Genomic DNA, 21430 nt, shown 5'->3' on the forward strand with positions numbered 1-21430 from the left:
CAAGATGTGCCACTTTGCCCTGTGGATTACGGCCAGAGAAAGCAGTGGAGGCCCAAAGAGTCAGGAAGAAGCTCTGACCTTCCCCCTAAATGCCTGAAAGGATTTAGGTGGAGGATCTGCTCCAGGAAGAGGGCTCTCACCACAGGAACCATGGTGTGAATCAGGATGGTAGATGGGGAGGAGGTCGGCAAGGTGTACTTGCTAAAATCCCTCTCTGCCGCACCGCTTCTGTGGAGCGCAGCAAACGTTTGTTCAGCAAACACTCCCTCCTTCTTTCATGCGCCTGTGAACTGCCTTCCTTCCCTTTTGAAGCCCGGAACCCCTGCCCCATCCTCCTCAGCTGAGGATGACATACAGATTTCATTTCCTCTGTCTTTGGAACCTCGTGTCTGTGGATTCTCTGCATATGTAAGTAAATTCAATTTTCTCCTGTTAATCTGTCTCATGTCAGTTTGATTCTTAGTCCAGCTAGAAGAACCTTGAAGGGTAGAGGAAAACTTGCCTCCCCAGCAGTATCTTCATTTTCCAAAATCCTAGAGGGTGCCCCCATCTCAGCTGGAAGCCTGTAGTACATTGTGTATAAGGATTCCAGAAATCTCCAGAAGTGCAAGCCCTATTATAGGATGCATGCTATGCAAGCCTTTATTTCCACTAGCCAACCATTTAAAAGCTTGCAGTGCTGAGTCAAACACTGGCTTTCCAAAAATTCTTCTTCCCATCTCCTTGGTTGAAGATAATTCCTTTATCTAAATCTTCTTTAATTTGTCTCGTTGTTGAAAACCAGTTTGGCAGGTGGGGCCCAGAAAATTCTAAGGAAGGGAAAGAAATGCCCCATCCACGCGATGCTAATCTCCATGTGTTGTACTCTTGTCACAGGATGGGGCACATGGTTGTGGTGAAATAGAAGGTGGGCTGAGCTGCTTGTTTGACAAGACAGCAGCAGACTGCTCCTCTGCAGGGTGCTCCCTGACCTGCCTTTGTCCCCTGCCCTAGTCAACCCGCATAGCCTCTTAAGGGGCTAATTCCTAAAACTTCCATTCCATCCGCCTCCACAGGCTCCACAGGCAGAACTGCCCAGTGTGGAACCCAGCTGATCGCACCGTGATGATAGCCCCGTGTGCTCTGTCCTAGTGCCCCCTCTCTGGGAGAGCGTGGAACTGGCCCCGACGGGTGAGCGCCAGTCGCCCATCTACATCCGGTGGAGGGACAGCACCTACGATCCTGGCTTGAAACCGCTCACCATCTCTTATGACCCCACCACCTGCCTCCATGTCTGGAATAACGGATACTTATTCCTTGTGGAATTTGAGGATTCTGCAGATAAATCAGGTGAGAGGCAGACTGGTGGGTTTTGTCTGGTGTTAAAGGGACAGTTGGGTGTCAGCACAGACCGAATCATACTGCCTCCATGGGAGCGGGCACCTTGTTTATTAGCAGCGGCATGGGACTCACTGGCTTCCTTTATCAGTGTATGAAAGAAGTCCCTCCCACTCTATGAATGTTTTCATTTATTAGTATAGGTAGTTTTTTTCCTTAATAACTATGAATATCTCTGTGAATGGATTTTATTACTGATACATAAGATTGGGTGTGAACTTAAAGTTTTGCCTAGAATTTATTTTATATGTATGCACTGAATGAGTACTAATTTTCCCTGCTTGCTGACTTTACAAGATACTTATATTACATAGTAATTCTATTTAATAAGATTTAACTGATCAGATTGCAATATCTTTGAAATGGGGTAAAGGGAAAATTCATGTGTTCATGAGGTTACAGTTTTAACACCTAGTTAAGACTAATTGACATGAGAAAAAAATGGAAACTTGTATTCTGTTATTTTGTTAATTCAACAGTGTTACCTAGTTTAAAAGAAACACTATTTTAAAACAGATTTTTAAATTCAGAAATACTGCTTTTGAATATTTTTTTAACCCACCCATATATAAACTAATCTGAACAATTTAAAAGTTTACCTGAAACTTTTTAGTATATGTTGAAAACAGATTGTAATTCTCTGCAGTTTTCTTTTTTCTGTTTCTTTTTCCAAACCAAATTTGATGGTATCAAATAATCCTAATTAGTCTGAAAGAAATACTTACTATTTGAAGTAGTATATTTAATAAGTGGTTATCACCCAGTGGCAATTTTACCACCTCTTCCTCCCCAGGGACTGGGGACAACTTGGCAATATCTGTAGGCATTTTTGGTGTCACACTCTAGTGGGGGTGTGACTGGTGTCTTGTGGGTCAAGGCCAGGAATGCTGTTAAAGATGCCACAATGGACAGGACATCATTAACCAAGAGTTCCCAAACTCAAGTAACAATAGAGGTAAGATTAATTTCCTCTCATGAATATGAGGAAATGAGTCTGTGAAAGTGTTCCTGAATGAAGTGAAAAGTGTAATATAAAACGTAATTCAGAGCATTCACCCCCATATTTATTCTGGCTCTAGGATCCTCAACTATATCTTGGTTTTCACTGTGTTTTCCTTGTGATGTTCTGATACTTAGACATGGCCCTCTGGCCCAGCTGTAAATAGATTGCTTTGTTTTCTTCCCTCTGACACACTTTCTGCTGTGACTCAGGAAGTACTCAAGTCTGTCCTTAGGGCTTTGGTCTATGTCTCCCATTTCCCTCTTTCTCTTCCATGGCAGGACAGGGCCCCCAAACCCTGAGCATCTTACTTACATTTCTCAAACTAAGAAGAAATTACTCCATTTCCTCCCAGATTCATTGGCATCTTCCTCAGTTTCTCCAAAACCCTAGAGTGTGCTTCCATCTCACCTGGTAGGCTATGACATTACATTATATGTAAGGATTCCAGAAACCCTCAAAACAGCAAGCTGCATTCCTGTGTTCCAAATGACCATCTTACTCTATGGTGACTTCTACTTGTCTTCCATAGAGCTCTACCATTATTCCCACCAGTGCTAGACCAATGGGCAGACCCAGTCTGTAGAACACCAGCCCTTATATGTTCACTCTGGGTGCATAGGAGTTCTTTCAACTCTGAATCCCGCCCAGGTCCCTGGCAACCTTCTTTCTGCTAAGGCTTCTAAATGTTGGTCAGCCTTCTAATGACTTGACAGTCTAGGGACTGTCTGTTGGCAATGTATCATTGCTTCCTTGAGTTGGAAATCTTAGGAGGTTGTTTTATTTGGTTTCTTAACCAAGTGAGTTAATCCCAAGATCATTCAAGGCAAAAAGCTTTCTGTTTTATTTTTCAGTCATTTTTTTTCTTATAAACCATAGATTACAGAATTCTTATTCACCCATTTGCCTGGGCAATCTCAGATGGAAAACAAATAACTGACATCTTCCTCATACAGCTCTTTAGATACCTCCAAACACAACTGATTAAATCACTCCTTGATGTTACCTTCCCTAGGGGAATTAGTCTCATATTGTTTTTAAAAATTATGCAAAAAAATTTGTAGAGAGGTTGCTAATTTTCTGCTCATTTTGTCAGGAGAGACCAAAATAGATAGCCGCTTTTCATTATGCTTTAATAATTATTTTCTTAAAGATACCATTAATCCTTAACAAATAGCTAACTTCCTCTATCTCTCTCTCTGTTTCCACATTTCAGTGACTGCCTCCTATTTCCTGCATATACTTCACTGCTATTTCCTCCATCCTTTTGTAAAATAATCAAAAGCATTGAAAGAGGAAGAAAGAGGAAATGAACATAGAAAAATAAAGAAAAAGTAAAAGAAAGCAAAGTCATCCTAGAAATGAAGAAAGGCAAGAAACAATTCTAATTCTAGAAAAAGACAGGATCTAATAAATATCAATGTTTATAAATTCCAAAAAAAATATAGGAAATGCTGATACCTTGTGCTTTATAAGAACTGGGGGATCAAGTGTGCAAGGAAAGGGGCTGGGGGATGGTATATGACAAAAACACATTACAGGGTGCAGCTGAAGCCATGCTTAGAGGGAAATGATAGATGAAGATGCCTACATTGGAGAAGAAACTTCTCAAATCAGTAACCTAGCTTTCCAACTTAAGAAGCTAGAAAGAGAAGAGCATAATAAACCTAAATCGAACTCACAGAAGGACGGAATAAAGAAGAGCAGAAACCAATGAAGTCAAAAGTTGGTTCTTTGGAAAGATGCACTAAGTTGACAAACCTTTAGCTAGGTGCACCAAGAAAAAAATAAGAGAAGACTCAAGTTACTAAAATCAGGAGTGAAAGAGGGGACATCACCACCTACCTTACAGAAACAAAATGGGTAATAAGAGAAGGTATGTGAGCATCTCATGCCCCTGGCCCCCCTGGATATTTTTGGCTGTTTGGCTCCCCATAATAGGATGCAGGTCATTGATTTTAATGAGCCCGTGAAGGACATAGAATGTTGTAAGGAAGGGCACTGAATTATGCCTGGGCTGAGTCCATGGATGATCCCTGTAAGTTATGATCTCCTCTGAAACGACTCTCACTGCCACTGTCATGAGGCATTAAAGAGAGGGAGAGATGAGTCCCGTTGTTCCCCTGAGTGGGCTTCCCACCCTCCGGCTTCACTTTCTTTCCATTTTTACGGGGCATCACCAGTGAACCTAGCAAGAATGCTTTCACCAACATTGTAAGTTGTCCCTCCCTATTTTTGGTCCTGCATTTACTCTTTTTGAGAGAACAATAATGATTTTAGTAAATTTACAGAGTGGTGCAACCATTAGTACAATCCAATTTTGGAACATTTCCATCACCCCACAGAGTTTCATGCCCATTTCCTGCCTCTATGTTTATTCATATGGGTCCCGTGTATTACCTTTCCCCTCATCACCCTGATCTCTGCTAGCTCTTCCACCTCCACATTAACAGCAGAACAAGGGTGTGAACATTACATTGATAGTTTACTCTAAGCCCAACTCTATGCTACTTGTTTTATATTTGTTAATCTAATTTTTGTATGTTTCATCCTTTCTCATCTTAGAAAACCAGAAGAACAAAATGTCAACAACCTCATATAAACAAGCATATGCTTATTTGATATATCTTATGACTGCTCTGCTTCCAGATTCATAAGCTCCTGTCTGCTTTCTCTGCCCTGTTCCTTGCCAGCCGTGCTTCCCCCTCAGCCTGGCATCTGCCCCACCTGACCCCACCCTTTTCCTCACTCTTGCTGAGGTTAGCAGTGATGTTTCAATAACAAACCCAACTGACACATCAGTCTGTATCTTTAGCTCCTGGTTTCATGGAGGATCTCCCAAGTGCCAAGCACTATGCAGGTGCTCAGAATAGAAAGCAGAGGAAGGGATGGCCCCTGCCTTAAAGTAGCTTGTAGTGTGGTGGGGAAACAAGCACTTGAAGAGAAGACACCCAGGCAGAGCGCTGAGAGCAATGAGGGATGTGTGCACATAGGGTCAGGTGGAGGTGCAAGGCATTGTTATGCTTGTATTAGGTGTTACTGGGTGTAAGGTTCAAGAAGGAGGTGGCAGACAAGCAAGTTCTGAGGTAGGCAAGACCTGACTCACAGTGAGTTCTGCAGACCGCTGTCAGAGGCAGGGAATCTGCGTGCAGCTCAGCTAGGGACTCTTGCTCTGCATTTCTTATTGGGCTGGAATCAGGGTGTCCGCGGTGGTTGGGGTCTCATCTCAAGGCTCCTCTGGCAGAGGATGCTCCTCCAAAGTCACTCTCATGGCTTTGGCAGGATTCAGTTTCTCTCAGGGCCACAGTTCCTTGCTGGCTGTTGGCCAGTGGCCACCCTCACTTCCTTGCCAAATGGGCCTTTCCATAGGGCAGCTCTCAATACAGCAACTGCTTCTCAAAATGGAGGTGTATAGCCAGAGAAATAGTGAGAATGAGCCAGGCTGGGAGAGCCTGAGAGAACTGACAGTGGTGGTGACTGAAGAAGTGGTGGGACCTTCCAAAGGGGGTGGCCACTTCTCCGATCCAGCCTGTTGGTGCCCAGTGGGAGTGTGCCCGACATTGCAGGGCATCTCATTCTCAAGTTCAGCTGGATGTGTGGATTTTTATGTGAAATCATCCAGCTTTAAATGTTGGCAACAAATCACAAAATGTGTTTAGTATTGTGTGGGCGAATCAAAACACACCTGGAGGCCAGGTCTGCTTCCCACCCTTGCAGCCACCTGTTGATGACATCTCCATTCTGCCTTGCTCATCATCTTTGGAGGAGACAGTAAGTGTCCAGGAAGTGTTGCCAGTGTTTTTCTGGGACAGAAGAGAAAAGAAGACCCTCCATGAAGCCTTTTCCTCTGCCCTCACTTAACTTGGGACCAGACCCTCAGTTTCATTCAACAGATCAGACTGAATATTTGTCAGTCATGTTCACAATTTCAAGTTGGCATAGAAAACCAAGAATCTGGGGGAGGATATTTTATTTTTATTTCAGTACACGTTAGTACCGCCCTATTAATTTAGTGAATTACATGGTATTATTCTCTGCATATTCCCTGCTCCTCAAAGAAAAGTGGTCATTGGTGTCTTCACTCGCCTCTTACAGAATCCCTTTTTTAGAAGAGGAAATTCTGTAAGATATTTTTGAAAACCCATAAGGTAGATCATTGCATGCCATATTCAGTGTATTTGGTCCTTGGAATTGGAATCATTGTACTCAATTAACATAAAATTCAACTAATGATGCAATAAATTCTAAAAATCATTAAGATAGATAAGATGGATGTTTTTCATGTTGTTGTATTGCTTTAACCATGGGCAGACATCTCCAGGGTCTGACTGGATGGAAGAAAGGAGGAACTAAATGTGCTTTATAGCAAATTCAAGCAAAGAAAAAAAAAGTCAGCACAACCCAAAGTCTGAGGAAGGGTGACTTTAAAAACTAATGTGTTGAGGTGGAGCCAAGATGGCAGCGAGAGTAGAACAGTGGAAATCTCCTCCCCAAACCACAGATATTTTTGAAAATACAACAAAGACAAGTCTTCCTAAAAGAGAGACCAGAAGACACAGGAGAACAGCCAGACTACATGCACACTTGCGAGAACCCAGTGCCTCGTGAAGGGGGTAAGATACAAGCCACGGCCTAGCAGGACCCAAGCACCCCACACCCCAGCTCCCAGCGGGAGGAGATGAGTCAGAGCAGGGAAGGAGAGGGAGCCCAGGACTGCTAAATAGCCAGCCCTAGCCATCCGCACCGGACCGCAGACACAGTGCATGCATGGGGTGCTGGATACTAGGGAAACAGGACAGTAAGAACTATGAGCAGGTCCCTGCAGCTGGCGAACCGGGGACAAAGAAAAGCAAGTGCCCTTTGGAAGTCTTAAAGGGACAAGGACCCCACGGCCGGACGGAAGCATCCTGGGACACTTAGCCCAGCAGCAGGGAACTCCGAGCACCCTAAACCCCTGGAGAGCAGGGCAGCTCAGAGGCCCCTCATGGACATAAACAGCCTCCCGGCCATTTCCTCTCCAATGCGGCTCCAACATATGGGAGCCGCAGCCCGAGGCAGGCCACGCACACAGCAACAGCTGAGATAAACTCCATAGTGGTGGGCAAGAATCAGAAGACCACTGCGCGCAGCTACCCAGCACAAGCCATGAGAGGTCGCTGTTCTCCCAGGAGAGGAAGGCCACAAACCAACAAGAAGGGACGTTCTTCCAGCCGTCACTCGTGCCAGCTCTGCAAACTATCTCTAGTGCCATGAAAAGGCAAAATTTGAAGCAAAGATCACAGAGTCACCATCTGAGAAGGAGACAGACCTAACCAGTCTTCCTGAAAAAGAATTCAAAATGAAAATCATAAACATGCTGACAGAGATGCAGAGAAATATACAAGAGCTAAGGGATGAAGTCCGGAGGGAGATTACAGACGTCTGTAAGGAGATTACAGAAGTGAAACAAACTCTGGAAGGATTTATAAGCAGAATGGATAAGATGCAAGAGGCTATTGATGGAATAGAAACCAGAGAGCAGGAATGCATAGAAGCAAACACAGAGAGATAAAAGGATCTCCAGGAATGAAACAATATTAAGAGAACTGTGTGACCAATCCAAAAGGAACAATATCCACATTATAGGGGTACCAGAAGAAGAAGAGAGAGAAAAAGGGATAGAAAGTGTCTTTGAAGAAATAATTACTGAAAACTTCCCCAAACTAGGGGAGGAAATAATCGATCAAACCATGGAAATACACAGAACTCCCAAGAGAAAGGAAACAAGGAGGACAACACCAAGACACATAATAATTAAAATGGCAAAGATCGAGGACAAGGACAGAGTTATAAAGGCAGCTAGAGAGAAGAAAAAGGGCACCTATAAAGGAAAACCCATCAGGCTATCATCAGACTTCTCAACAGAAACCTTACAGGCCAGAAGAGAATGTCATGATATATTTGATGCAATGAAACAGAAGGGGCCTTGAACCAAGAATACTGTATCCAGCAAGAATATCATTTAAATATGAAGGAGGGATTAAACAATTCCCAGACAAGCAAAAGTTGAGGGAATTTGCCTCCCACAAATCTCCTCTACAGGTATTCTAGAGAGACTATTCTAGATGGGAGCACTCCTAAGACTAAAGAGATGTCACCAGAGAAAATAAAATCACAGCAAAGAAAGCAGACCAACCAAATACTAACTAAAGACAAAAAATAAAATCAACTATCCACTAAAAGCATTTAAAGGAAACACGAAAGAGCACAGAATAAAACAACCAACATATGAAGAATGGAGGAGGAGGAATAAGAAGGGAGAGAAGAAAAGAATCTACAGACAGTGTATATAACAGCTCAATAAGTGAGCTAAGATAGGCAGTAAGATACTAAAGAAACTAACCTTGAACCTTTGGTAACCACGAATCTAAAGCCTGCAATGGCAATAAGTACATATCTTACAGAAGTCACCCTAAATGTAAATGGACTGAATGCACCAATCAAAAGACACAGAGTAATAGAATGGATAATAAAGAAAGTACCATCTATATGCTGCTTATAAGAAACTCACCTCAAACCAAAAGTCATGCACAGACTAAAAGTCAAGGGATGGAAAAACATATTTCACGCAAACAACAGAGAGAAGAAAGCAGGGGTTGCACTACTAGGATCAGACAAAATAGACTTCAAAACAAAGAAAGTAACAAGAGATAAAGAAGGACATTACATAATGATAAAGGGCTCAGTCCAACAAGAGGATATAACCATTATAAATATATATGCACCCAACACAGGAGACCCAGCATATGTGAAACAAATACTAACAGAACTAAAGGGGGAAATAGAAGGCAATGCATTCATTTTAGGAGAGTTCAACATGCCACTCATCCCAAAGGATAGAACCACTGGACAGAAAATTAGTAAGGACATGGAGGCACTGAACAACACAATAAAACAGATGGACCTAATAGACATCTATAGAACTCTACATCCAAAAGCAACAGGATACACATTCTTCTCAAGTGCACATGGAACATTCTCCAGAATAGACCACATACTAGGTCACAAAAAGAGCCTCAGTAAATTCCAAAATATTGAAATTCTACCAACCAACTTTTCAGACCACAAAGGTATAAAACTAGAAATAATATTCTACAAAGAAAACAAAAAGGCTCACAAACATCTGGAGGCTTAACAACATGCTCCTAAATAATCAATGGATCAACAAACAAATTAAAATAGAGATCAAGGAATATAGGGAAACAAATGAAAACAACAACACAAAGCCCCAACTTCTGTGGGACGCAGTGAAAGCAGTCTCAAGAGGAAAGTATATAGCAATCCAGGCACACTTAAAGAAGGAAGAAAAATCCCAAATGAATAGTCTAACATCACAATTATCGAAACTGGAAAAAGAAGAACAAATGAGGCCTAAAGTCAGCAGAAGGAGGGACATAATAAAGATCAGAGAAGGAATAAACAAAACTGAGAAGAATAAAACAATAGAAAAAATCGATGAAACCAAGAGCTGGTTCTTTGAGAAAATAAACAAAATAGATAAGCCTCTAGCCAGACTTATTAAGAGAAAAAGAGAATCAACACACATCAACAGAATCAGAAATTAGAATGGAAACATCACGACGGACCCCACAAAAATACAAAAGAATTATTAGAGAATACTATGAAAACCTATATGCTAACAAGCTGGAAAACCTAGAAGAAATGGACAACTTCCTAGAAAAATACAACCTTCCAAGACTGACCAAGGAAGAAACACAAAATCTAAACAAACCAATTACCACCAAAGAAATTGAAGCAGTAATCAAAAAACTACTGAAGAAAAAAAACCCTGGGCCAGATGGATTTACCTCGGAATTTTATCAGACATACAGAGAAGATATAATACCCATTCTCCTTAAAGTTTTCCAAAAAATAGAAGAGGAGGGGATACTCCCAAACTCATTCTATAAAGCCAACATGACCCTAATACCAAAACCAGACCCCACCAAAAAAGAAAACTACAGACCAATATCCCTGATGAACATAGATGCAAAAATACTCAACAAAATATTAGCAAACTGAATTCAAAAATACATCAAGAGGATCATACACCATGACCAACTGGGATTCATCCCAGGGATGCAAGGATGGTACAACATTCGAAAATCCATCAACATCATCCACCACATCAACAAAAAGGACAAAAACCACATCATCATCTCCATAGATGCTGAAAAAGCATTTGACAAAATTCAACATCCATTCATGATAAAAAGTCTCAACAAAATGGGCATAGAGGACAAGTAACTCAACATAATAAAGGCCATATATGATAAAACCACAGCCAACATCATACTGAACAGTGAAAAGCTGAAAGCTTTTCCTCTGAGATTGGGTACAAGACAGGGATGCCCACTCTCCCCACTGTTATTCAACATAGCTCTGGAGGTCCTAGCCATGGCAATTAGACAAAACTAAGAAATACAAGGAATCCAAATTGGTAAAGAAGAAGTTAAACTGTCACTATTTGAAGATGACATGATATTGTACATAAAAAACCCTAAAGACTCCACTCCAAAACGACTAGCACTAATGTCGGAATTCAGCAAAGTTGCAGGATACAAAATTAACACACAGAAATCTGTGGCTTTCCTATACACTAACAATGAACTAATACAAAGAGAAATCAGGAAAACAATTCCATTCACAATTGCATCAAAAAGAATAAAATACTTAGGAATAAACCTTACCAAAGAAGTGAAAGACCTGTACCCTGAAAACTATAAGACACTCTTAAGAGAAATTAAAGAGGACAGTAACAAATGGAAACTCATCCCATGCTCTTGGCTAGGAAGAATTAATATCGTCAAAATGGCCATCCTGCCCAAAGCAATATACAGATTTGATGCAATCCCTATCAAATTACCAGCAACATTCTTCAACGAACTGGAACAAATAGTTCAAAAATTCATATGGAAACACCAAAGACACTGAATAGCCAAAGCAGTCCTGAGAAGGAAGAATAAAGTGGGGGGCATCTTGCTCCCCAACTTCAAGCTCTACTACAAAGCCACAGTAATCAAGACAGTTTGGTACTGGCACAAGAACAGAGCCACAGACCAGTGGAACAAAATAGAGACCACAGATATTAACCCAAACATATATGGTCAATTAATATTTGATAAAGGAGCCATGGACATACAATGGGGAAATGACAGTCTATTCAACAGATGGTGCTGGGAAAACTGGACAGCTACATGTAAGAGAATGAAGATGGATCACTGTCTAACCCCATACCCAAAAGTAAATTTGAAATGAATCAAAGACCTGAATGTAAGTCATGAAACCATAAAACTCTTAGAAAAAAACATAGGCAAAATCTCTTGGACATAAACATAAGGGACTTCTTCATAAACATATCTCCCTGGGCAAGGGAAACAAAGGCAAAAATGAACACGTGGGACTCTATCAAGCTGAAAAGCTTTTATACAGCAAAGGACACCATCAATAGAACAAAACAGTACCCATCAGTATGGGAGAATATATTCATAAATGACAAATCAGATAAAGGGTTGACATCCAAAATATATAAAGAGCTCACACACCTCAACAAACAAAAAACAAATAATCCAATTAAAAAATGGGCAGAGGAGCTGAACAGACAGTTCTCCAAAGAAGAAATTCAGATGGCCAACAGACACATGAAAAGATGCTCCACATCCCTGGTCATCAGAGAAATGCAAATCAAAACTACAGTGAGATATCACCTCACACCAGTAAGGATCGCCACCATCCAGAAGACAAACAACAACAAATGTTGGCGAGGTTGTGGAGAAAGGGGAACCCTCCTACACTGCTGGTGGGAATGTAAATTAGTTCAACCATTGTGGAAAGCAGTATGGAGGTTCCTCAAAAAGCTCAATATAGAAATACCATTTGACCCAGGAATTCCACTTCTAGGAATTTACCCTAAGAATGCAGCAGCCCAGTTTGAAAAAGACAGACACACCCCTATGTTTATCAGAGCACTATTTACAATAGCCAAGAATTGGAAGCAACCTAAATGTCCATCAATAGATGAATGGATAAATAAGATGTGGTACATATACACAATGGAATATTATTCAGCCATAAGAAGAAAACAAATCCTACCATTTGCAACAACATGGATGGAGCTAGAGGGTATTATGCTCAGTGAAATAAGCCAGGCAGAGAAAGACAAGTACCAAATGATTTTACTCATATGTGGAGTATAAGAACAAAGGAAAACTGAAGGAGCAAAACAGCAGCAGACTCTCAAAACCCAAGAATGGACTAACGGTTACCAAAGGGACAGGGACTGGCAGGAGGGGTGGGAAAGGAGGGATAAGGGCAGGGAAAAAGATAGGGGGCCTTACAATTAGCATGTGTAAGTTGGGGCGTGCATAGGGATTTATGTGCAACACAGAGAAGACAAGTAGTGAGTCTTCAGCATCTTACTATGCTGATGGACAGTGACTGTAATGGGGTTTGTAGGGGTGGACTTGGTGAAGGGGGAGTCTAGTGACCATAATGTTCTTCATGTAATTGTAGATTAATGATAATAAAATGAATTAAAAAGAATGTTAACTGTCATCTATAATCTTAGTTGTCTGTAATGTTACTACTCAGTCTTACTAACCTTTGTCAATATAAATATATGTAATTTTTTTAACAAAATGGAATCATTGTGTATATATGGTTTTGCTGCTCCTTTTCGTCAGTGATGTGTGGAACGTTTTACAGATAATAAACATTATCTTCAATATCTTTAATGATTATGTACTAGTCCATTTTATAGATGAAATGTAACTTACTATTGGTACTTGTGCTGTTTGTAATCTTTGGAATTAGCCAAATAAAAACAGACTGGAACTCCTTGGACACGTTCCTAATGAATGAGGCTGTATGTGCCATTTGTGAGTACAGTTACTGTGTTGGGCACTTGCCCCTGGCCACGGTCCTGCCTCTGTGGCTCTACTTGGCCTGAAGTCTTTGATCCAAACAAATTTTCACGTGTTTACCTACTGTGCCTCAGGCTGACCTCTGCATAGCTACAGTGCCCTGACGGAGTGAAGAGGAATGTTGTGAACAGATTTTCCAGCTGGCTTAAGGTCAAGTGTTCCATAACAGAGTTGTTCAGAAAGCCAAGGGGCTATTGATTGATGCTATGGCAATTTTAGAGAACAAGCCCTTGATTTAGGGTTGATCCTTTTATATTGAGCTGCGCTGTCCAATATGTCAGCCACTAGCCACACTTGGTCATTTAAATCTAAATCTAAATACACTAAAATCAAAGTTAAATTAAGAATTCACTCCCTTAGCTGCACTGGCCACATTTCAACTGCTCAGTAACCCTATGTGGCTTGGGGCTACCATAATGAATCATGCAGAGGACATTTCCATCATCGCAGAAAGTTCTATTGGACGGTACTGGGGGGCATCCCTCTGCCTGTTTAGACATCCACATGCATTGCCTTGCCCACAATGCCCAGGTGTGGTGAGCAATCAAGAATACATTGTTAATGGGTCAGTTAAATCTTGAAAGAACAAAATGTTTTTCATGTTGGTACTGTATGCATCAGGCCTTTATTATCCTGTAGTCTAGCTCTTTTGCCTTCTTAAAGATGAGGTTCCTGAGAATTAAAGATGAAGTAACTCATCCTTGGCAAAAGGCTAATATGTGGGGGCAAGGCCTTTAACCCCCAACCCCCCATTTTTGGTTCCTAAGTGTCCTGCTGGTTTTACTGCTTCCTGCTACTCTCCTCTTTGGTGAAGGCATTCTTACCCAGAAATAAGTTCTTCTGTATCCAATTTTAGACAGATGTTTCATAGTTGAAAAAAATGAACGTAATTTATTCATGAAGTAAAGTTGTTATTACATTGAAATTATTTATGCTTCCTGATTCTATTTCTAGCTTGAGCAATTTTGGACCTTGCTTTTCACTTCTGAGGGGAGGAAAAAGAAAAGGATGGTGGACAACTTCCATCCCCTTCAGCCCCTCATGAATCGCACTGTCTGCTCATCTTTCCATCACGATTATGTACTGAATATACAAGCAAAACCCAAGCCATCAACAAGCCAGGTGATCCCCAAGTGGCATTTTGCTTTAATACATGCAAACTTTTTAAAAGTTATTAACTGGACTATCCCAAACACGTGCATTTAAGAGTAATTATAGATGTGCATTTCTCGGTATGGCAGTGCTCCTTCAGTCTTTGAGGAAAGCCTTTTGGTAAACTAATTGTTCCTTCTATTAATAATGGTGTTTTATCACTGAGGCAGCAACTAGAGACACAAGTTTCTCTTACAGCAACTTGTTGGTAATTGCAATGTCTTTTTATGTCTGACAGTTTTGACCTATATTTTTATGTTTATCAATTAGTTATAACTATAGAGTTCTAAGTAGGGACAATAATCAAATTATTTAACAACTGGTAAGGCACAGACACTGACCATCAGAATGCACGCCTTTCAGAAACAGCACCCAGGCCCAGACTGGTACTTCCTGGCTGAACATTGGCAATGGTTTTGGGTATATTTCGTTGCAAAACATGAATGTGTTTCTTTTATAAAGCCTTCTCAATGAGTAAATTTGCCCCCATCTTTAGTTGTCATTACTAGACATGATATGCCTACTGACTTACTATCAATTTATGATACAGAAAAAATATTTTGTAATCCTAAGAAAACAGGATCAACTTATATCCGGAAATCCTTTTGCAAGTACCTAAAGATCAGATATTTTTAAGGTTTGATAATGTAGAAAGTATATGCAGAACATTTTAAAGAAAATGCTTGAAGAGTCTAGAACTTAAAATTCTTTCATGATATATCACAGAAATATTTTTCAAAAGACTAGTAATATAATATAATAGTCTATAGTTTCTAGTATTATTTTATATTGCTTATGCATTATTTCACAAAATATGGTAATATTTTCTACAGCGACAGAGCTATCCTGACTGCTATTTAAGATGGTCTGAACTTTATTTCATTAGCTGAGGTTCTATACAAGGTAGGTGATCAATATAAATCCCCTGATAAATACAGTGGTTTATAAGACTGTTGCTACAGTAATAGAGGAAGTTGTCAGATAAGCCAAAATCTAGATAATTCTACGTATTCTGAGGGATCCATGCCACTGTTGCCCTTATTTGTAAATATCTTGGCTAATATAGGATAATTGCCTATAAGTCTGTGTCCAAACTCAATATTCCATTTACTAGTTGTTTATCTTTCATTAATATACTAGTCATCTCTCCAAGAATGAACTAGTGGTTACCAAAGGGGAGGAGTGTGGGAGGGTGGGTGGGGAGGGAGGGAGAAGGGGTCTGAGGGGTATTATGTTTAGTACACATGGTGTGGGGGATCACGGGGAGAACAGTGTATTACAGAGAAGGGACTTAGTGGATCTCTGGCAACTTGCTGCACTGATGGACAGTGACTGCATTGGGGTGTGGGTGGGGACTGGATAATATGGGTAAATGTAGTAACCATGTTTTTTCATATGAAACCTTCATAAGAGTATATATCAATCATACCTAATAAAAAATTTAAAATATATATATATATATATATATATATATATATACACTAGTCATTTGGTCTGCAATATAGGGTTGGATGAATATACTGAAAACTACTGAGCTGTACACTGAAAAAAGTTAAGATGTTAAGATGGCAAATTTTACCACAACTAAAAAAAATCCAATAGAAAAAAAAAGTTAGGTTTGAAGTTGTATGTGTAAGTTTGGGGGATATATCTGCTTTTAAAAAAGGATGGGGGTGAAGGCATTTGCTCTTAAAGGGAAGCACACATGCCCTAGGAGATGAATTCTTAAGAAGATAAATGTAGGGGGAAAAAGTTTGTTACCTTTACATAACTGATCTGTTTCAAACCACAGTTATCATTAAAAGGGTAAACACACAGCATATCCAGGGTACGCAGGCTTCCCTCCCAGGCCTCTTGCAAGCTCTTGGTGCAAAATTCTCTTGCAGCAAGTCTTCCGTGTTGGAGTGAAAACCAATGTACAGAACGCCCAACTTGCCCTTGTATCTTTTTCTTTTTTTTTGCCCTTGTATCTTAAGAGATACAAAGGATGTGTGCATTTGCCACTCACAATTTACTTATACCCGGTGTTCTGGTGTAATTATTAACAGCACCCTCACCCGTGTGTTGGTTTGCATGATAAATTCTTGGTCACCTCTGCTGAGGCTATGAAAACTGCCTTGGGGGTGTGACTTCTTCCCTGTCTTAGTCATATGGCCCTCAGCGGGGTGCTGTAGATCCCCTGCTACTGACATACCCTAACAAGAAAGTGTTTGTGTCTTTTATGCCTCCAGAAGTGTTTACTTGTAACTTCCGTGACATGAATGGGGAAAATGGGCTTGAGGTCTGTCCAGGAGCATGAGAAAGAATTTTGTCTTAAAATTGCTACTTACCCACTATTTACAATAGCCAAGAAATGGAAGCAACCTAAGTGTCCATTAGTAGATGAATGGATAAAGAAGATGTGGTACATATACACAATGGAATATTATTCAGCCATAAGAAGAAGACAAATCCTACCATTTGCAACAACATGGATGGAGCTAGAGGGTATTATGCTCAGTGAAATAAGCCAGGCAGAGAAAGACAAGTACCAAATGATTTCACTCATATGTGGAGTATAAGAACAAAGAAAAACTGAAGGAACAAAATAGCAGCACAATCACAGAACCCAAGAATGGACTAACAGTTACCAAAGGGAAAGAGACTGGGGAGGATGGGTGGGAAGGGAGAGATAAGGGTGGGAAAAAAGAAAGGGGGCATTATGATTAGCATGTGTAATGTGGGGGGGGGCACGGGGAGGGCTGTGCAACACAGAAGACAAGTAGTGATTCTACAGCATCTTACTACGCTGATGCACAGTGACTGTAATGGGGCTTGTGGGGGGGGGACTTGGTGATGGGGTGAGTCTAGTAAACATAACGTTCCTCATGTAATTGTAGATTAATGATACCAAAATAAAAAAATTGCTGCTTATCTTCATTAAGTAATATAATAAAACCCTTTCTTTACAATATAAGTGTTTGTTGAATGACTTTTTCTTCCTATTAGCTTTTTTGAGTATGTAAGATGTCTGTAAAATTAGTAAGACATCCTTTGCCATGTAGATCAGAAAGTGACTGGAGAACTCCAAAGGGATTTATTAGAGAAGCAGGAATGGAAGGAACCACCCAGTACTCCTCACTCACCTCTTTCTGTCCAACCAATGCACAATTTGCTGATATCACTGGTAGGGCAAGCTGCTAGCTGCTTTCTACTTTTCCAGGGCTACCTGAGTTGGGGAAAATTTGGCTATTCTAAAACCAGGCACCCACCTCAAAGACATTTAAGAAGATGCCATTCCTTTGTTTGCTAGGGGACACATTCTTTTGGCACACATGATATTTAGCAAAACTACGGGATTGTAATCACTTTAGGTATCTTCTGTCTCACTAGAAGAATCAACATTGTTTACTTGATATCTATTCTACATTTTTTATTGCCTTTTTAATTAAATTTTTTTGGTTCCTTCATGTAAAACAATTGATTAAAAATAGATATAGTTCATTTAAGCAAATAAGCTCTAATTTTACCACATGATTAGTAGGTATAAACAATACTGGCTACCTTGCAAATAAATAGTAAAACATTCTTGTTGTTAGGTACTCAATGTTTGTGTTTCCCCAAAACTCCTATGTTGAAACCTAACCTCCAGTGTGATGGTATCAGGAGGTGGGGCTTTCAGCAGGTACACAGGTCATGAGGGTAGAGTCCTTATGAGGGGTCCAGTGGCCTTATAAAAAGACCCCAGAGAGCTTCCTCACTCCGTCTACCATGTAAAGATACAGTGAGAAGACGACCATCTATGAATCAGTAAGGAGGTACTCACCAGACACTGAATCTGCTGGCACCTTGATCTTGGACTTCCCAACCTCCAAAACTGTGAGAAAGAAATTGCTGTTGTTTACAAGCCTGTCTTTGACATATTGTTATGGCACCCAAATGGACTATGACACTTGTCACCATGTGCATTTTGAGTCCTACTTTTTTAATTCAATTACTCTTCAGAAATGGTACTTTGATTTGGGTTCTAGGTGGGGATGACAGCTCTGCCACTATTTCTTCTCAAGCCACAAGCAGTTGAGCTTATCACTAGACAAAAGAATCAAGTAATAAGAATGATCACTGGATAGTTCTTCCTCCAAAGAGAACTTTTATCAGTTGTATAAACATAGATTTGCATGCATTTGTATATTAATGTGCATTCATAAGTATTTTATCTTACTATTTTGGGTTATAAGTGTAATCTGGAAAATATTTAAAGCCCTTGGCTTAGCAATGAGGGTTAGAGAGTACTTGAGACCTGACTTTAAGTCTGTGAATAAATTTGTAAACAAATTAATTGAAAGAGTGCCAACCTGGCATTCAGAGAGTACTTTTTCCTTGCTCTCCCTTTGTGCTTGTAATAAATGAAATATACATCTTTGGATCATTCTTTAGTCATTTTATAGTAACTAAGACTTGTACTTAGTAACGGCATTATCTATTACATCACAGCTATGAGTAAAATATTTTCTTTAACTTATTAAAGATAATCAGCTATTTTCTACTGACAACATAAAATAAAAATTTAGGCATTTCCCATGGGGGGAATAAACAGAAATATACATATTTGAGAATAAGTAGATATTGTATTTCAGGCACCAAGAAAAACAGAAAATACATGTAATGTTGCAAAATAAGGATAACTGTTCTAGTTATGAGACCATCATAGTAGAATGTATCTTTACATTGAATTTTTACATACCTTATTTTTATCTTATGATTTATTGAATTTAAATGATGGTGACTATACTTTGGAAATGGAATTGGGTTTAAACTTGCAGGGGACGACCTTTGCCTTCCCCCATGTCTGAACGCAGCATGGGGAAGCACCAGCTTGAGAACGACTGGCACAGTCCTTGGAAGTTATCTGCCCACAACAACATATCTTGTCCTCAAAGACGAGCCAAGACACCTCACGCCGAAAATAGGGAGACCTTGAGGAAGTGTGAAAACACCGCTCCTGCTTATTAGGCAGCTTCTAAGAAAATCAACAAGATGTTCTGGCCTGTCCCCCCTGAGAAGGGAAAGATGGTTATAGCACTTGGCTGAGGTCTGAGAAAGGCAGTATAAAAATAAAGGTGCTGCGCCACAACGGGGCTGCAGCCATTGTCTGTCTGTGTTGTCCTGTGTTTTTTGTTCTCCCATTTCACCCGAGAAAACACTAAACGAGGGGCACACTACAAAACTAACTTCTGTAATGAAATTAACTTGACCAATTCAAGCTTGTTCATAAAAATGAATTCAGTGATTAACTGTTAAAGATAAATGTTTAACTCCTGTAAAAGGAGATTGACATTCATTTTCAAATCAACATAAAATAAAATCTGAGTCTGAATTCTTTTTTAATTAGGAGTATCTTCCTAGAAGACATTACTTACTGTTCTGACATGAAAGTCTGGTCTGATTTGTAAGAAATGGAACAGCAACCCAAACACTGATGCTTTCAGAATGGCGGCAATTCTCAGCATAAGTTCTGGTCACAGGAACCAGCAAAATTGGTGATTTGCACAGCTACACTTTGTGCCACTTGGCATTATATATAGTTAGGGGCTATAACTGCCAAGTGTCCACCTTTAGGGAGTTTAAGATACAGTGCAAGAAGCAGACTTGTGAAGGCAACATAGTACAATATAGTGTGTTAGATGTTATAAAAGGTGATGAAATACCCATGCTGGGAGCACACACAGGGCAAGTATTTAACTCACTCTTGAGGGGATCAGGGAGTTTTCACACTGATGATGATGATGGTGATATAATATCTTGGGGACACTAACTATTGCCGGGCACTATGCTAACATATGGCATGCATTTGGGAACTATTATTACTATTTTGATTTTTGCAGATGAGAAAACTGAAGACTAGACATTAAGGAATTTGCTCAAGATCAGAGAGCCAGGGTTTGAGTTTCCCAGTCCATCCCACTTCAAAGCCTATGTCCCTAATTACTGGTGCACTGAGCTGGACAAAGTTACCTTGGAGGTATGTTACTCCAAGTGTCTCTGTAAGGGAGTAGGGCAAGGCAAGGCTTTATGCAGAGTTTGGGCTTCTGCGGAATGATTCCAAGGAGGTGCTAGGGGAAGCAGGGAATAAGTTTAGCAATTGCATAGCTCAGTAATTTTGGTTTGGAGGAGTGACGAACAAACTAGGCCAGGAAGTTACCCAATCACTCAAAAGATGGTAATTGTTCATCATTTTGCAGCTGCAACATGTCTTTGGGAAAACATTTTTCTTAGTCTTGTTCCTAGCCTTGTATGTCTACATCACAGTCTGATTATTAGCAGACCTGGTTTTAGTTTCTCAGTCCCTACTTTTATTGCCCCTGTTTAATTCCCTATCACCTCTGACCTAGATTGTGATATTCCAGCTTTATCCTTTATATTGCAAACCAGCATAATTTACCCAAAACACAAATACGTTCACGACAAGGCTCAACTCCAAAGTTTTCAATGGTTCCCTGTTATGTACGGAACGTAATTACAGCTTTTTAGCATGGCATAATAGGCCCTCCTGCATTACGTAGCCCCAGCCCACCTCTACCGCTGTATTCCTGGAAACTCTGGAAGCACCCTTTAAATATGATGGCCAAAATGCTTGCGGTTTTTGGCAGATTCCACATAATTTCACCGCCCACTCAGCGCCTTTGCTTTGCTAATTTACCTGCATTTCCATTCCTACCCTTCTCCATACGTGTAAAGGCCACCTTCCCTCAAAACTCAACTCAGGCATCAGAAAGCTCTCCCTGAATCCCCAGGTGGACTATGTTAAGTAAACTTAGTTGCCATTCTGTCTTATCTATGTATTAGCCCTTCTCTGCCTCTTAGATTGTAAATTCCCTGGGATCAGCGCTTGCCTCTTCGCAATCCCCGAATTTGATTTATCTGTAGGAATCGGGAGAACCGACAAGCCGGCCGGTGGGCG

The 21430-nt window shown here is 40.4% G+C and overlaps 1 protein-coding gene and 1 long non-coding RNA gene across 2 annotated transcripts in view; one reads left to right on the forward strand and one right to left on the reverse strand.

The window, feature by feature from the left end:
* LOC140847487 (uncharacterized) overlaps positions 1-21430 on the reverse strand; it is a 34413-nt gene that overhangs the window by 12540 nt on the left and 443 nt on the right. Inside the window, exon 2 of the long non-coding RNA XR_012127550.1 lies at positions 18296-18346. This is a non-coding gene — a long non-coding RNA (uncharacterized lncRNA). The remainder of the gene's footprint in view (positions 1-18295; positions 18347-21430) is intronic.
* Positions 166-15012, forward strand: CA5B (carbonic anhydrase 5B). The gene is made up of 3 exons (XM_073228020.1): positions 166-194; positions 1112-1472; positions 14293-15012. The coding sequence occupies exons 1-3, from the start codon at positions 166-168 to the stop codon at positions 14542-14544; spliced, it is 642 nt and encodes a 213-aa protein (XP_073084121.1). The 3' UTR covers positions 14545-15012.

The sequence above is a fragment of the Manis javanica genome, chromosome X (assembly GCF_040802235.1).
Source record: "Manis javanica isolate MJ-LG chromosome X, MJ_LKY, whole genome shotgun sequence".
NCBI lineage: Eukaryota > Metazoa > Chordata > Mammalia > Pholidota > Manidae > Manis > Manis javanica.

What these genes read in the sequence shown, in the direction of transcription:
- CA5B (XM_073228020.1), top strand. Translation starts at nt 166, where the DNA reads ATGGTAGATGGGGAGGAGGTCGGCAAGGT. An exon ending in GGGGAGGAGGTCGGCAAGGT is followed by an intron (nt 195 to 1,111) that starts GTACTTGCTAAA and finishes CCGTGATGATAG; the next exon opens with CCCCGTGTGCTCTGTCCTAG. An exon ending in TGGCTTCCTTTATCAGTGTA is followed by an intron (nt 1,473 to 14,292) that starts TGAAAGAAGTCC and finishes TTCTATTTCTAG; the next exon opens with CTTGAGCAATTTTGGACCTT.